A 17,650-nucleotide genomic window follows, 5' to 3' on the forward strand; every position below is an offset into this window, starting at 1 on the left:
TTTTTCATTGTTTGTTTGTTTTTTGTTTTTGTTTTGTTTTTTTGAGATGGAGTCTTGCTCTGTCACCCAGGCCGGAGGGCAATGGCATGATCTCAGCTTAGTGCAACCTCCACTTCCCAGGTTCAAGCAATTCTCCTGCCTTAGCCTCCCGAGTAGCTGGGATTACAGGTGCACGCCACCATGCCTGGCTAGTTTTTGTATTTTTAGTAGAGACAAGGTTTTACCCTGTTGTCTAGGCTGGTCTGAAACTCCTGACTTCAAGTGATCCACCCGCCTCAGCTTCCTAAAGTGCTGGAATTACAGGCATGAGCCACTGCACTCAGCCCTGAAGGTTTGACCACCAGAAGTATTTAATTTTGCTTATTCTAGTTTTTGTTTTGTAAATTTTTTTAAAACTTTTAACTAAAAAGTAAACTTTAATGTTGAAAATGCAAACTTGGGAAAGACAGAAAAGATCACACGCAAGGCTGTCACTTCGCACTTGGAAGGTTGCACAGTGGCCGGGCAGAGGCGCTCCTCACTTCCCAGGCAGTTGGCAGCTGAGCAGAGGTGCTCCTCACTTTGCGGACTATGGGCAGCTGGGCAGAGGCGCTCCTCACTTCTCAGACAGTTGGCAGCTGAGCAGAGGCGCTCCTCACTTTGTGGACTGTGGGCAGCTGGTCAGAGGCGCTCCTCACTTCCTGGACAGGGCAGCGGCCTGGCAGAGGCGCTCTTCACTTCCCAGATGGGACAGCGGCCGGACAGAGGCGCTCCTCACTTCCCAGGCAGTTGGCTGGCTTGTTTTGTAAATGTTATGGTCACTGCTTTCTTTATCCTGTCTTAGAAATTGTACCTACCCAATGTCGTAAAGCTATTCTCCTATATTTTCTTCTGAAAGTCTTACAGTTTTGTGTTTTATGTTTATGTCTGTGGTCCATGTAAAAATAATTCTTATTTGTAGTGTGTGGTCACAGTTAAGGTTTATGGGTTTTTCTATGAATATCTACTTATTCCAGCAATATTTGTTAGAAAAGCCATTTTTTTTCTGATGGATTATTTTAGTACCTTTGTTGAAAATCAGTTGATGATACAAGTGTGATTTTATGGATTCTGCTTAATTCCATTCAACTCTTGGTCTTTCTGAAGGCCAAGACTAAGTAAGTGTTTAACTTAGGGCATTGAGTGTTCCAATTTTCTTGTTTTTTGTTGCTGCTGTTGTTGTTGTTGTTCATTCTAGGTTCTTTGCATTTCTTTGTAAATTTTTAAGTCACCTTCTTAATTATTATTTTTTAATGTCTACTTGTGTTAAGATTGATATGAATCTTTATATCAAAAATTAACATTGTAACAATATTGAGTCTTCTACCTCAAGAAAGTATATGTCCCATTTAAGTTTTCTTTTTTTCATAGTGTCTTTTTTTTTTTTTTGAGATGGAGTCTTGCTCTGTGGCCCAGGCTGGAGTGAAGTGACACAGCCTCCACTCACTGCAACATCTGCCTCCCGGGTTCAAGCAATTCTCCTTCCTCAGCCTCCTAAGTAGCTGAGATTACAGGCGCACATCACAACGCCCAGCTAATTTTTGTATTTTTAGTAGAGACAGAGCTTCACCATGTTGACCAGGCTGGTCTTGAACTTCTGACCTCAGGTGATCCACCAGCCTCGGCCTCCCAAAGTGCTAGGATTACAGGCGTGAGCCACTGCGCCCGGCCAGTAGTGTCTTCTTTGTTGTTACATTTATTCCTAGGTATTTTATGGTTTTTGACATTATGGGTAATGGATTTTTAAAAAATGTTTATTTTCCCATTGTTTGTTGCTAGTATACAAACATACCCTTGATCTTACTAAGTTTACTTACATGCTTTTTCTTTATTTTAATTTCCCCTCTCTTTCTTTTCTTTTTTCTTCTTTTGAGACTGAGTCTCGCTCTGTCTCCCATGCTGGAGTGCAGTGGCACGATCTCAGCTCACTGCAACCTCCGCCTCCCAGGTTCAAGCAGTTCTCCTGCCTCAGCCCCCCAGTAGCTGGGATTAAAGGCACACACCTCCACGCCTGGCTAATTTTTACATTTTTAGTAGAGGTGGAGTTTCACCATGTTGGCCAGGCTGGTCTCAAACTTCTGACCTTAGGTAATCCACCCGCTTCTGGGATTACAGGCGTGAGCCACTGCGCCTGGCCTCTCTCTTTAGTTAGTGATTCATTAGAATTAGCTATGTAAACAATCATGATATCTACAAATAGGGACAGTTTTACTTATTTTTTTACGTTCTTTATGCCACTTTGTTTCTTTTCTTGCTTTATTGTACTGGCTGGAGGGACCTTCAGTACAGTGCTAAACAGAAGTGATTCTTGCCATGTTGTGGTAGGTGGAATGTTTTTGCCATTAAGTGTGAAGTTAATAGTGACAGATTGTTTGTTTCAGGTACTGAGCAGTACAGTGAATACACAGGCTATGCCGAGACATATCGTTGGTCCCGGAGCCACGAAGATGGGAGTGAAAGGTAAATCTGTTTCTGTCTTCAGTATTCCATGACTAAAAACAAAGGAATTTGGGCTTGACCCTCACACACTCTCATTCCCTCTGCTTGTATTTCAGCAAGTGAACTTAAAAAGAAAAAAGAAAAGAAATCAGCATTAAGGTTCATTGTCATTTAAAACACTATTACCACCTTCCTGTACCAAAGGGAAGAACAGTGAAGATAAAACCAAAAGTCTAAAGCAAAGACAAAGAGGGGCAGAATTCTCTACAGTTCTTTACCTCTGAGCTACAGTCAGAAGCTGTGGAGGTTAAATTCCGTGTTTAAATCTGAGTAGAATAGGTTCTAATTAGAGCTTAAAGCCTTTGGCCAACTTACTAGGTTATATTTAATTTTTCTATGAAATTAGGTAGAGGAAAGCTGTGTTGTGACAGTTGACCTAATGCCACAAACCAGTTGATGGCAGTGTGCTTTGCTGCTCGTGTCTCCTATTTCTTCTTGAAATATAGTGTTCTACTTTGACAGTCTTGTTTCTAGTTGACCAGAGATAAAATTTTGCAGAAATGCTACCTGAAAGCTTGTGGGGTTTTTTGTTTTGTTTTATTTTGTTTGTTATTTGATGAGAAAGCCATTGTGGCAGAAAGAATCAGCTCTTGCCCACGTGCCACAAATGTATTCCTCGTAATGTCTCAAGTCCATCTTCTGCTTTCTTTCTCTTTATTTTGTTTAAAATAACATCTACGTAGATGTTTATTCCTGATAATTATTTACAAACCTGCATGAAGATTTCTGTTTTGGTTTTCAGTTTGAAAAGTTGCTTGGCACAGCAATATATGCAAGTTTATAAAGAGATTAAATATTTGGGATTTTATATGTTTCCAAATTATCATCTCAACCATTCCTTTCTGTTTCCATGGGCAACATGGTATTGTCTGCTTTGATGTCTTTGTTATTTTAAAAATAGTTTCTCACAGTCAGCAATTGAGCACAGTAGGTAGAATGCTGTACTGAATTATTTCACATTTTTGTAACACTTCTTAGGATTATTTCCTGGACAGTACATAGTGATGTTACAACCCCAGTGATTTAAAGCAGATCTCTCAAAGCAAAGGAGGAATGAGCTTTTGTCAAGATGCAAATGCCATGTCCTTAGTATTAGAGGAAAACAAAGAACTAGATTCCTTTTGTTTGCCCCCAAATCCTTTAACCTCTGAGACTTACTGTAAATGATTTACCTGTTTACACTATGTCATTGTGTTGTCTCTGGGTAATTTTTCATTTTACTCTTTAATGCCTGACAGTGCACACTGTATATGCCTCAATCTAAAAATAAAGGGTGTTCCCTTTCCTTTCCTTTTGCTCAGACTTGCAGACACTGGTTTGTTTGTTTTGAATATTTTAACACAGCTAAAGTCTTGGCAACCTGACCCCTGAGAGGATTTTATTTGAGCGACTGATACCTGTTCCTTATCTTTTCTCCCCTTTCCATCCTGTCCCAGGGACGACTGGCAGCGGCGCTGCACTGAAATCGTTGCCATCGATGCTCTTCACTTCAGACGCTACCTCGATCAGTTTGTGCCTGAGAAAATCAGACGCGAGCTGAACAAGGCCAGTAACCTTATTTCTTAGTTCATCTGGCAGCTGTCATCTATTTACTGCCATTTTATTAATGCTGAAATTAATGCTTTCTGGTAATTCTTGCAGTGTCAGTATGTCTGCCCACAGCTCTCCTGATTTAATGGCTCTGTCAGCTTGTACAAGATGTACTTTCCATTTTGTAATTGTTTGATTAGCAGCTAAGGTTGCCAGATAGGCTGTTGCTTAGTTTTAAACCCCACACATGCATTTATCTCATCAAGTACCTTAGCTGCTATGGAACACTATCATTGTAAAACCATATAGAAACTAATGAGCTCTGAAAATTTTTTCTCAGACCTGCTTAATGACATTTTCTCTACAAAGTATGCTATCAGGGTTAAAACAGAAAAACTGAAAAAGCCAGGTCAAATGTTCTATTTTAGGTAAGATTTATGATGGAATCTATTATTTTCTGTAATACTTAGTGCTGCCTACTATATTCATTTTTTTTATTGTATTACAGAAATATAAAAATGAGCCATACCTGTTGTTCAAATTTTCAATATTGGCGACCATAATAAATAAACTCTTTTACACAATAGAGAGCTGATTCTGTTCTCTGGATTTTGGGCTTTCCCAAAACAGCAGAGATTTTCTTTAGTTCCTCAAATTATTCACTCAGCAGAGATTTTCTTTTTTTTTCTTTTTGAGATGGAGTTTCACTTTTGTGGCTGAGGCTGGAATGCAATGGCGTGATCTTGGCTCACTGCAACCTCTGCCTCCCGGGTTCAAGTGATTCTCCTGCCTCAGCCTCCCAAGAACTAAGATTACAGGTGCCTACCACCACGCCCAGCTAATTTTTGTATTTTTAGTAGAGATGGGGTTTCACCGTGTTAGCCAGGCTGGTCTCGAACTCCTGACTTCAGGCAATCCTGCCCGCCACGGCCTCCCAGAGTGTTGGGATTACAGGTGTGAGCCACTGCGCCCAGCCTAGAGATTTTCTTTAGTTCCACAAATTATTCACACAGCCAAGAAGACTGACCCAATTCTGAAAATCAGTGTTTCACTCCCATGAGTAGGATTTGGTTATGAGATTATTAGGATAATGAGGCTTGTGGTTTTACATGGTTATACATGGTGTGCCAGTTCCTTCACAAACTTCTGAGAATAATAACCGTAATCTAGACAGACTTTTACTACACTTAAAACTTAGTAGATATTTTGAACATAATTAAGTATCTTATATCCTGATCTGTTTGGGAGAATCTAATTTATTGTTGAACATGTTCTCATATGTATAATTTTTTAAATTTTTGTAATGTTTAGAGTTCTCAAATTTTATAAAATGTTTGAAGAATAATGCACCATTTTTTAAAGTTGAACTTACATAACAGACATCATTTATTTAAAATAAAATAAAAGTAATCCCTCAGAAATGCTATCCAGAATGTCTGGCCTTTGTTGTATCAACAGTTCTAAAGTTCTCTTCTACCTGATTCTGAAAGTCAGAGATTTGCCTGTACTGAAGATTATCTTTTTTTTTTTTTTTTTGAAGCGGGGTCTTTTTCCCTAGGCTGGAGTGCAGTGGCATGCGCGATCACAGCTCACTGCAGACTTTCAACCTCTCTGGGCTCAGGTGATCCTCCCATGTCAGCCTCCTGAGTAGCCAGGAGTACTGGTGTGCACCACCACACCTGGCTAATTTTTCTTTTTTAGATACACCAGGTTTCACCATATTGCACAGGCCAATTTCAAACTCCGGGCCTAAGCGATCTCCTCCCCCCTCAGCCTCCCAAAGTGCTGGGATTATAGGCATGAGCCACAACGCCCTGCCTGAAAAGTATCTTTTACTAGTAATTAGATACATTTTAAATGTAAGCCTATTTTCACTGTTCCAAACTCTTGCCTTAAAGCAGTTGTCCCCAATGCCATGAAGTTTTTATGATAGAGCATATCGAGTAGAATCAGTTTTATCTTTAAATTTTCATGAGGTTTTACTTACCTAAACATGTATATGTGAATTTGTCACATGGTCAAGAGGACATTTATATAAGCAGTAGGTTGTTGGAGAGAAATATATGAAAAGGAAAGTAGAACCAAAATGTGTGTAGCCATGATTAATACATTAATACAAAGTGAAAGATTCCCTATTTTATGAATGAAGTCTAGACTCCCACATATACTTTTCTGTGAGAACTAGGTCATTCACTTTTAGAAGTTATCCTCAATTATGATCTTTTAAGAAGGTAACTTTAGGCATAAGTCTTTTTTAAAATTGCCAGGTCCAGTTGATTCTCTCTGCGCTTACTTGTGTATCACCAACCTTCAGTTTGACCATCCTCAGAGACACCAGAAATTTAAAAGATATATGTGAATAGGTTAAGTTAGTTGTAAATATTGGCAACATGGAAGAACATTTATTTATAGAATATAGAGTCCTCATGAGGGGCATTTTATACTAAGAGTGAGTCTTTAAGTAATCTGGCAACAAGAGTTTTATTTCATTGGGAGTTGGCAGCAGTCAGTCACACTGCCTTATGGAAGTGTCTCAGAAATATTTTGTTAAATGACTTGATTGATAATTAAATAATTTTTTTTTTTTTTTTTTTTTTTTTTTTTTTTTTTTTTTTTTTTTTTTGAGACGGAGTTTCACTCTCATTGCCCTGGCTGGAGTGCAATGGCGCAATCTCAGCTCACTGCAACCTCTGCCTCCCGGGTACAAGTGATTCTCCTGCCTCAGCCTCCCAAGTAGCTGGGACCAGAGGCACACACCACCACGCCAGGCTAATTTTTGTATTTTTAATGGAGGTGGAATTTCATCACGTTGGCCAGTTTTTTCTCCAACTCCTGACCTCAGGTGATCCGGCCATCTCGGCCTCCCAAAGTGCTGGGATTACAGGCATTAGCCACCACGCCTGGCCTAAATAACATCTTAGACAATGTTAATTTAGGTTTTCGAGGTAAACATTTTAGAAGTTACATGTACAGTATCTTAAATCACTCAATATGTCACAAAATGTTATATATTTCCTAAATACCCTTCGAGTGCTCAGTAAAGCCTAATAAGTTGAGTGTCAAATCAAGTTTGGGACAGATGAAGCCATATGAAGCAGAGGGGTTCATTTTTAACATATAGTGATGCAGGTGTACATTCATTTTCAACCTGCAATTATTCATGTCGCTTATTCATGTCAATAAAGTCTAGTTTATAATTCATAAAAGATTCCTTTCAGTCAAATGCAGGTGGAATTTTTTTTTCAAATTATACAGATAACAATAGTAAATGATTGCTTACTCTGTGTTTTTTTTTTGCTTTTGTTTTTGTTTTTGTTTGTTTGTTTGTTTTCTGAGGCGGAGTCTCGCTCTGTCGCCCAGGCTGGAGTGCAGTGGCCGGATCTCAGCTCACTGCAAGCTCCACCTCCTGGGTTCACGCCATTCTCCTGCCTCAGCCTCCTGAGTAGCTGGGACTACAGGCGCCCGCCACCTCGCCCGGCTAGTTTTTTGTATTTTTTAGTAGAGACGGGGTTTCACTGTGTTAGCCAGGATGGTCTCGATCTCCTGACCTCGTGATCCGCCCATCTCGGCCTCCCAAAGTGCTGGGATTACAGGCTTGAGCCACCGCGCCCGGCCTGATTGCTTACTCTGTATGAGGCATTCTACTTAGCACTTTAAATGCAGTGTCTGATTTAGTCCTAACCACTCAGGGAGGCATAACTATTTTTCTTGTCTCTAATTTAGAGACAGTGAGCTCACTTCTTAGGAAGTTCAGTAATTTGTCGCAGGCCAGTTCACATAGCTGGTCAGTGACCAAACCAGAGCTCAAATCCAGGCTCCCCTGACTTCAGGTCTTTTTTTTTTTTGAGATGGAATTTCGCTATTGTTGCCCAGGCTGGAGTGCAATGGCGCGATCTCGGCTCACTGCAACCTCCACCTCCCGAGTTCAATCAATTCTCCTGCCTCAGCCTCCCGAGTAGCTGAGATTACAAGCATGCACTACCACACCCGGCTATTTTTGTATTTTTAATAGAGACAGGGTTTCTCCACGTTGGTCAGGCTTATCTCAAACTCCCAACCTCAGATAATCTGTGCGCTTTGGCCTCCCAAAGTGTTGGGATTATAGGCATGAGGCATTGCGCCCAGCCAAATCATTTCTTAAAAATGTAAGTCCTCCACATGGAGACTACTACTATAACTAGGTCTGACCTTCTAGACTTTTTATGGTTCAGACTTAAATCATTGAGAATATTTCTGCTTTTGGAATAGTCTCCTACCTGCTTATGCCTGAATCACTCTTCTTTTGTGATCATAAACTTCTGCTGTGAGCAAGCTACCTGTTAAATGCTTTTCTCAATATGCTTTTCTGTTTGATACACTTTTTCAAGGAAATTTGAGGGTTCCCTGCTATTTTTCAAATTCCTGTGAGACAAGGAAATACCTCGAGTGTAATAGAGCCTATCAACACGTGGACTAACTTTGAGAAAGCACCTAGTTCAGAGCCTGGCACATGGGAAGGCATCTGATAAATGTGTGTTCTTTTATTCACTGATATATTCCAAAAAATGTGTTCTTTTAGCAAATAATTATTTTTTAATTCTTTCACTGAAAAAGGAAAAAGCGGTAAATGATTTTGTTAAATGTCATTGGCAACTTAATTAGAAACTAATCCAAACAACTTCTAAATTAAAGCATTTGTCCCTTATTAACTACATTTACCTATTAAAATTGACTTAAGAATTTTGGTTATGAGCAGCAGGAATCTCACATAAACTGACAGCACAACTTGGAGACAATGTTTAATATTTTGTATCTCATGTTTTGCAAACTTTGTTTTAGAGCAGAAGTCTGTGTGAAATCACTTTAGAGATGACTTGCACAATTCTACTTTCGTGTATGTGTGTGTGTGTGTGTGTGTGTGTATGCATGCCAGAGAGAAAGTAGGAAAAGAAAAAAAACCCACATTTTTCTAAGTGAAAAAGCAGTAAGACCAGTTTTCACCGTCAGAATTCAGTATGGATCTCTGCCCTCTGGGGACCTGTTTGCTACTTTTAAGCATTACTCACCAGTTAATAATTGAAAAGCCAATCCTACAAAGTGCTTTCCAGGCCTCTGGAAAAGGTCTGCTCCATCCAGGCTCCGCCGGTCTTATTGGACCCACATCATGACCTGCAAGTAGAGTTGTTTTTTAAAGGAGGGAACCAGTTTCCTTTTATCTGACTGATACTGTGAAGCAATGTTTAATCCTGTGAGAGATCAGCTGGGTGTCATTCTAAAGGAGAATTATCTTAGGATTAGAAAGATTTCTGACTTCATCTTGTGAAAGTGGCAAATAGCGCTGCAAGAGAAGAAAGAAACCACCTGTGAAAAGTTGTATTTGCCATGTTAGGTAGGATTTTAGGTAGGATTAAGTAATGAGTATGTTTTATGGAGCTTTCTGAATCTGAAGTTGAACGAGGTGGAGAGATAGAAATCATCCCAATTTACCTTTTTAAAAAATGGATCTGTTTATTAATGTTTTTGTTATTATTCACCACCATATTTGGAATAGGACTGTTATTAAACCAAAGCTTGATAACAAAACCAGTCAATATTTTCTGCTGATATTTCTAAGAAGTTCAGCATCTGAGCACCTATAATCTTTTCATAAAATATGTGTCACTTTACTTTTCAAGAATGTTCCAAATGTATCATTTGTAGTGGGGTTTCCCTTAAGTTTCCCAACATATAGAATCAGAATAACAATTAAATACATATCCCAATCTTGGATTTTATACATCAGGAAACTAAGATCTGCATACTTCTTTCATTTTATTTTGCATTTTAGAATAGCAAAAACAATGTATTAATGTTATAATTATTTTAGAGATAAAGTCTAATCCCAGCTACTCGGGAGGCTGAGGCAGGAGAATCACATGAACCTGGGAGGTGGAGGTTGCAGTGAGCTGGGATCACAGCACTGTACCCAACCTGGGCATTAGAGCAAGACTCCGTCTAAAAAAAAAAAAAAAAAAGTCATAAGAAATCACAGAATACTAAAAACCTCAGAAAATCAGTATCAATATCCACTGTGTATTAAGTTAAAGAACTATAGTAGATTGATTTCATATAAATGAGCAATTCTTTAGGAACAATAATTATTAAATTATTCTAGCAAATAGAATAATGTATTTACATGTTAATGAAAGAAATCTTTTAAGTACACTCATGCATCACTTAAAGATGGAGATACGTTCTGAGAAGTAGTCACTGTGCACATGTCACAGAGTACTTACACAACCTAAGTGGTATAGCCTGCTACTCACCTAGGCTAGATGGTATGGCCTATTGCTCCTAGACTGCAAACCAGTTGAGTATGTTACTGTACTGAATACTATAGGCAGTTGGGATGCAGTGGTAGGTATTTGTGTCTTAAACATAGGATAGGTACTATGAAAATATGGTATTATAATCTTACGGGACCATCATCGTGTTTGTGCTTCATTGTTGACTGCAACATCACTATGCAGCACGTAACTGTCTATCTGCTTGGGCCTACTAAAACTGATATTGAAGCCAAAGATCTTACTTAAGTGTGCGTGTGCACATTTGTGCCAGACTATTCCCCTGGATACCATTTATTTCCTGGGCCTCATTTTGAGCCTGTAGACTCTTATACCAGTTTTGTTTGGTCTCTTTTCCATTTTGTTTCCTTCTTTCCTACGTCTTTATCATTACCATTTCCTGATTGGTCTCTGGTTTTTAATTCTGGGTACCAATATTTTCATCTTGCTTCTCAACACACCCCTTTGCGACCTTCAGGACTCCCAAATTACCTTTATGTTCCCTGTCTTCTTCCCTTCCCATCAAAACTCCTTCCGAAACAGGGTTGTTCATTGGTATCTTCTGCTTACTATCCTGAGGTCTCAGTACTTCCTTTTTCTTTTCCCCCTTCTGAGTTGTTTATTAGTAAAAATAAATTGCTCTGTCATTGCAGAATATCAGGCCAGGGTATGGCCAGAGTTCAAGCTGGCTTTCTTTTACCCTTGCAGCTCTCTGATCAGTCTTCTCAAGTACTCTTGCTCTGGGTGAGGGAAAACAAACGTATCTGCCAGTATAGAGCTCTTGAGAACTCCTAGTGACTTTCTCTATGGAGTGAGAACTTGGCAACTCTTTTGAGGCCTCTATCCTTATCTGATCTTTGTTTCTTTACCAAAGGAGTTCAATTCCTACTCATAAAAGGAAAGGTCCCCTGATTCAAGGCTCTGCCCTGGTCTCCAGCGCTTAAGGTATCCTTCTTCCTAGAAAAGGGAGAAGCCTGGGCTGACCTTCCAGAGAGGGCTCAGGGCAGCATACTACCGCTGTCTTATTTTTGACCTTACAAATGCTTGCTTCTTAACAGAATAAAATAATTTTGTATTTAATCATTATAAACAGTTATTCTAATTTCTATGTAATTTTGTCATTTAATTTTTATCTGATTAATATTTTTTGGTGGCAGGGGTGGGGGATAGAGTCTCACTGTCACCCAGGCTGGAGTGTGGTGGCGCCATCATGACTCGCTGCAGCCTAGCCCTCCCGGGCTCAAGCAGTCCTCCCACTTCAGCCTCCCAAGTAGGTGAGACCACAGGCATGCGCCACTACACCTGGCTAATTTTTTTGTTTTGTAGAGGCAAGGTCTTGCCATATTGCCCAGGCTGGTCTCAAAACTCCAGCACTCAAGCGATCCTCCCACTTCAGCCTCCCAAAGTGCTGGGGTTACAGCCATGAGCTTTTAAAAATTTGATCTAAACACTGAATGAGGTTTATTTTCAGTTTCATGGTTTGTTTTTATGGCCATTTTCAAGATAGATAATTTTCCAGGAAAATTTGATAATATTTTGTACTAGATTTTGCTTCTAATAATTTAAATGTTTCAAATTCTCAATCATTAGGCTTTAGTTTCACTAAGCTGTTTTTGCACATTGAAGTAAAGTTAACCCAGTTATTTAGAGACAGCAGTAAGAAAGAAACTAAAACCATCCTGACAGTATAAAACACAGAAATGAACTAGGAATCTGAGGAAGCCTCCTTCTCTCTAGGCATGTTAGAAAATTCTGACATGAAACAAAGCGGCAAAGTTATGTTTATTCTTCCAGAGGGTTTGTTCTCTCCCTTGTTCGTGTAATGATACAGACTATCTTTCAAGAGCCTATTCAAAACAAATGTAGCTCTTAGATTTTTTTGACCTGAAAGAGATTTTCAGAAGTTCCATGCGTCTGACTATGCAGGTAATTTGTGAGTGCTTGTGTAAGCTCTGTACTACAGTGTTGAATAATGATCTGGTACCAACTTATAATTAATATCTGTCAGGATTTACAGTCTAGGAGGTTATAGAAGGAATAGCCTTGTTAATCCATCGAGACAGTCTGTAAAATAAATTTTTATACCTTTGTGAAAACTTCAAAGAACAATTTACTATATTTCTATGTGTGGGTTTCGTAGAAGTATCTTTCTTTATCTTTGGTTTTTCTCTGGGAACATTTGTCAAGATCATTCTTTTAATTGTATTTGCTATTATATGTAAGCTATATTTTAGGCTTTGTTTGGAACTTGAGAACCCAGGGGAGTTTTGCTTTGCTGTTATATTAAACCTGTTATAGTCTGATCACTTCAGACAATAAGAATGTAGAAAGAAGGCAGAAAGACCAAGTAGTTGACAGCAAAGAGGTGGAAATCAGGAACTCTGGGATCTTACACAATGGTCTTCTCATATAGAAAATGAGCTGTTCATTTAATACTTAGCCAGCATCCTCAGAATATATTTTACTTTTCTCAGATTACTGGCAAATTTTTAAATATTCTAGCTTAAAACAGAGTTGTGAAACTAGAGAATCTTAGAGCTGAAAGGCATCTTAAAGGTTATTTCATAACCAGGTATAGGAATCCCTTCTATAGATAGTTGCTTGTTCTTTGTTACGTATTTCAGTAGCAGGAAGCACATTTATTAATCTAGTCTCCATAACTCAGAGAGAGAATGCTGAGGAGGCAAAATAGTGACCCTTTGCCTGATGAAAAGAATAGTGATTAAAGCCTTCAAACAAAAAGAAAACTGTTCTAACAAGTGCCTTTCTTTTTTGGTGGTTTTTCCTAGTAGTTTATAATTGGGATCCTATGAGTTCTTGAAATATCTCTGCTATTTTCATTTCTGTTTGTTTGAAGTGGAAAAAGAAATTGGGACCTGTATTAGTTTAAGGAATTTTATTTGCTTAGCATTCAAACAAATAAATATTAGAATTTATCATTTCTTAATCTCTTCCTTGCATAATCCCAGGTTTTTCCCTCCCTTCTTCCCTCTTTGTTTTTCCCTCTGTTTTGGCCCCTATGGAAAAAAAAATGAGAAGTTGAACATAAGCTTGATAATGGACACCAATCCTAGTACATCAGTCAGAAACACTGTTCGTGTCTAGGCACCCACAGGCTTTGATATTTCTTTTATCCTGCAGGCTTACTGTGGATTTCTCCGTCCTGGAATTTCTTCAGAGAATCTTTCTGCAGTGGCCACAGGAAACTGGGGCTGTGGTGCCTTTGGGGGTGATGCCAGGTTAAAAGGTAAGTTGTTGTAGAGAAGGATAAAAGCATTCTGACCACGAAAAAACGTTAAAGCCAGATTTCTAATGTCCTGTCATGAGACCACAAAAATCTAAGAGAAAAGGAAAAGGAATATTTAACACTATTTTCTTTTTTCCTATTATGTTTAAAGTAATTCTTATTTTAATTTATCATTTTCCTGCAGAGGTTGCTTATCACTTTGATCTCCCAGGACACAGTATTTCATTGAATATTGAAAGGTTGGCAGGGGGATAAGAGCATATAATGACTGTGAAGTTTCAAACCTGAGCTTGCACTCAAGCACTTCCCTTTACTGGAGTGATTTTTATGGACAGTTATTTCATTGACTCATTCATCCACCAAACTTAATAGCACCTCTGCCACTTTCTAGGCACAGTGGTAGGCTCTGAGAATACAAAGATGGAGAAGATGTGATGCCTGCTTTGGAATTCACAGTCCAGCATATGAGAGACAGGCAGTATGAGACCAATGCAGTACACGGGAATGAGTGCTGTAGTGGAGGCCTACGGGGCTGTGGGAGCACAGCCTGGGAGAGCTACATGAATGGCACAGATAGGAGGCATCTGGATGTCCAAGAAGCAGAAACATTTCTTATGTGTTATTGTTTGTGGTAGGAAATTCACAAAACCCGATCAACAAAGCTATTGGCCATTTATTACGTTGACATTTTTTCGAAGTATCAGTTACAGAAAATAATACTATATCATTACTTAGGATGATTACTTTTCCATTTCATCCCAACTGATCTGACACCACCTGGGTGTATTGCATTGCAAATCTGACACCAACTACCTGGAGTAATTGCAGATCTTGCCTATTGAGGACAGAGTCCACAAGATTGCCCCCACTTCAGACTCCATCCACAAGTTTCAGGGGGATTCCCAGGCCACGCACATTTCTGTCCAGCTGGTTACCATTCCAGGAGGTTCCCATGTCCCCACCTCAGGTTTGATAATTCACTAGAAGGACTCACAGAACTCAGAAAAAAGTCCTGTCCTTACCATGACAGTTTTATTGTAAAGGAAACACATAAAGCGAAGCCTAGAAGGGAAAGCAGAGCTTCTACAACCCTTCCCCTTAGTGTCAGGGCACCCCACTCTCCCGACACATCAGTCTGTACACCAGTCAGGAGGCTGCACTGACCTTTGGTGACCAAAGATTTCATTGAAGTCTCATTCTGTAGGCATGATTGATTAAATCGTTGGCCACATGATTGAGCTCGGTCTCTGCCCTCCCCTGACTCCCGGGAGTGCAATCTGAATCACCTCATTAGCAGAACAAAGGCACCAGCACTCAGGAAATTCCAAGGGTTTTTGAAGCTTCTACCAGGAACCCAAGATGGCACGCCAGAAAAATTCTTTGTTATACCTCAGTTAACAAAGTAAAGCAGACATAAAACAGCCAGCTGGCCTTAATAGCCAAACTATATTTAGATAAAATTCATCTCTTTGGGAAAACTTGAGTCTGTCATAATGTAACTGCCTTTCCCCCATCAGTAAAATGCTTCTTAATATTTTTATAAAATGACACATTTATTATTTCTTTTAAATCCAGAAAATACCATGAAGTATAAAAATCACCAGAATTCACTGTCAGCATTTGGTGGCCATCCTTCAGGTCATCTCTGGCAATCTGTAACTGTTGATGAGGTGACAGCCTCTATTCTATTCTCCAGCCTCCTCCTTTTAGAAAGTCTGCAGTCTCATGGATAGTTTTCAACTATCCATCTACCAAACGTGGATCTACTGAGTACTCAGCATTTGTTAGTGGCTACACAGTATTCTGTTGTATGCATATATGTATCATAATTTATTTCACAGATTCTCCATTCACAGTTTGTTTTCATTATATTATAAGCAGTACTACAGTGTGTAGTACAATTATATATATATATATATAATGTGTAATTATCTTAAGGTAAATTCCTAGAGGTGAGATTAATGACTCAAAGAATACGTATACTTCATTTTGATCCTTGTAGATTGCACTCTGAAAGGTGATATCAGTTCCCGTTGTCTTCCTCACATGAACAGCATCACCATGACAGGACTTTGTCATTCTTTTTCATTTCTTTGAGGTTCAACAGTTTTCATGTTTATCGGCCATTTGTTTGTTTTGTGAATTGCTTTTTCATGCCTTCTGCCCATTCATCTCTTTGGGAGTAGTTTGATTTTATCACTGGCTAATAATAACTTCATATATTAAAACATATTAATTGTTTAACTGTTATATGTTACAAACATTTTTCTGCTTCAATTATTTCAACTGATTAGGCTAAAGTTACTGAGTTAGCTTTTATGTGTTCACATTTTTGTGGTGTGCTTGTAAAGATCTTTCCTGTCCCTTTATGCTAAAGACTTTCACCTACATTTTCTTCAAATTCAAAGACAAAAACTGCATGGTGCTATTTTCAGTGTTTGAGGAAACCTGTTTTTCACTCTGGGCTTATTGATCTTAAGACAGACACTTTTTTCCTGTCTTTCTCTTAAGTAAAATGAATGACTAGATTCAAGTCATCAATCCAGAAGCTAGGTCTGCAGTAAGCCATGGTCATTTGTGATAGACAGTTTGGAAAGCTTTATAAATGTGTTCACTTCTTTCCCTTTTTTTCTTTTTTTCTGGCTTAAAAGCCTTTCAGACTGCAGCTGTGCTTGCTCTGGTGCCTATCAAGCATAGTAGTCAAAGATTTCCATTATGTAATTCGTTTCCTCAACCATTGAGATTTAAATTTTGGAGTAACTGTGACATTTCCCTCCCCTTCATTAGCCTAAATACTCATTAAAAATTTAGAATGAGTCATAATGTCCTTCAATGGGGAATTGGTTACTAAAACTATGATGCTAAAAAAAAAGAAATTATGGTACATTTATGCAATAAAATATTATGCTTCCTTTAAAAACCATTATAGGCACACAGCCATCCATCCTCCCACTTCCCTCTCTCCCCTGTCCTCTCTCTCCGGGCTCCCACCGCCGCCGCGGGCCGGGGAGCCACCGGCCGCCACCATGAGTTCCTTCAGCTGCGAGCCGTACTACTCGACCTCCTACAAGCGGCGCTATGTGGAGACGCCCCGGGTGCACATCTCCAGCGTGCACAGCGGCTACAGCACCGCACGCTCCGCTTACTCCAGCTACTCGGCGCCGGTGTCTTCCTCGCTGTCCGTGCGCCGCAGCTACTCGTCCAGCTCTGGATCGTTGATGCCCAGCCTGGAGAACCTCGACCTGAGCCAGGTAGCCGCCATCAGCAACGACCTCAAGTCGATCCGCACGCAGGAGAAGGCGCAGCTCCAGGACCTCAATGACCGCTTCGCCAGCTTCATCGAGCGCGTACACGAGCTGGAGCAGCAGAACAAGGTCCTGGAAGCCGAGCTGCTGGTGCTGCGCCAGAAGCACTCCGAGCCATCCCGCTTCCGGGCGCTGTACGAGCAGGAGATCCGCGACCTGCGCCTGGCGGCGGAAGATGCTACCAACGAGAAGCAGGCGCTCCAGGGCGAGCGCGAAGGGCTGGAGGAGACCCTGCGCAACCTGCAGGCACGCTATGAAGAGGAGGTGCTGAGCCGCGAGGACGCCGAGGGCCGGCTGATGGAAGCGAGCAAAGGCGCCGACGAGGCGGCGCTCGCTGGCGCCGAGCTCGAAAAGCGCATCGATAGCTTGATGGATGAAATCGCGTTTCTGAAGAAAGTGCACGAAGAGGAGATCGCCGAGCTGCAGGCGCAGATCCAGTACGCGCAGATCTCCGTGGAGATGGATGTGTCCAAGCCCGACCTCTCCGCTGCGCTCAAGGACATGCGCGCGCAGTACGAGAAGCTGGCCGCCAAGAACATGCAGAATGCTGAGGAGTGGTTCAAGAGCCGCTTCACCGTGCTGACCGAGAGCGCCGCCAAGAACACCGACGCCGTGCGCGCCGCCAAGGACGAGGTGTCCGAGAGCCGTCGTCTGCTCAAGGCCAAGACCCTGGAGATCGAAGCATGCCGGGGCATGAACGAAGCGCTGGAGAAGCAGCTGCAGGAGCTGGAGGACAAGCAGAACGCCGA

The 17,650-nt window shown here is 40.5% G+C and overlaps 2 protein-coding genes across 6 annotated transcripts in view; both read left to right on the forward strand.

The window, feature by feature from the left end:
• PARG (poly(ADP-ribose) glycohydrolase) overlaps nucleotides 1–17,650 on the forward strand; it is a 138,287-nt gene that overhangs the window by 107,774 nt on the left and 12,863 nt on the right. For all 5 annotated transcript variants that reach the window (XM_017859835.1, XM_017859832.1, XM_017859833.1 and 2 more), the window contains 3 exons: nucleotides 2,400–2,478; nucleotides 3,954–4,062; nucleotides 13,491–13,596. In XM_017859835.1, the coding sequence (XP_017715324.1) occupies nucleotides 2,400–2,478; nucleotides 3,954–4,062; nucleotides 13,491–13,596 (294 nt within the window). The remainder of the gene's footprint in view (nucleotides 1–2,399; nucleotides 2,479–3,953; nucleotides 4,063–13,490; nucleotides 13,597–17,650) is intronic.
• LOC108520451 (neurofilament light polypeptide-like) lies at nucleotides 16,531–17,644 on the forward strand. Its single transcript, XM_017859838.1, is given in 2 exon segments — nucleotides 16,531–17,504; nucleotides 17,506–17,644. Coding segments are annotated over 2 exon segments (975 nt in total). The 5' UTR covers nucleotides 16,531–16,622; the 3' UTR covers nucleotides 17,599–17,644.

The sequence above is a fragment of the Rhinopithecus bieti genome, unplaced genomic scaffold (genome assembly GCF_001698545.2).
Source record: "Rhinopithecus bieti isolate Rb0 unplaced genomic scaffold, ASM169854v2 scaffold_52893, whole genome shotgun sequence".
Lineage (NCBI taxonomy): Eukaryota > Metazoa > Chordata > Mammalia > Primates > Cercopithecidae > Rhinopithecus > Rhinopithecus bieti.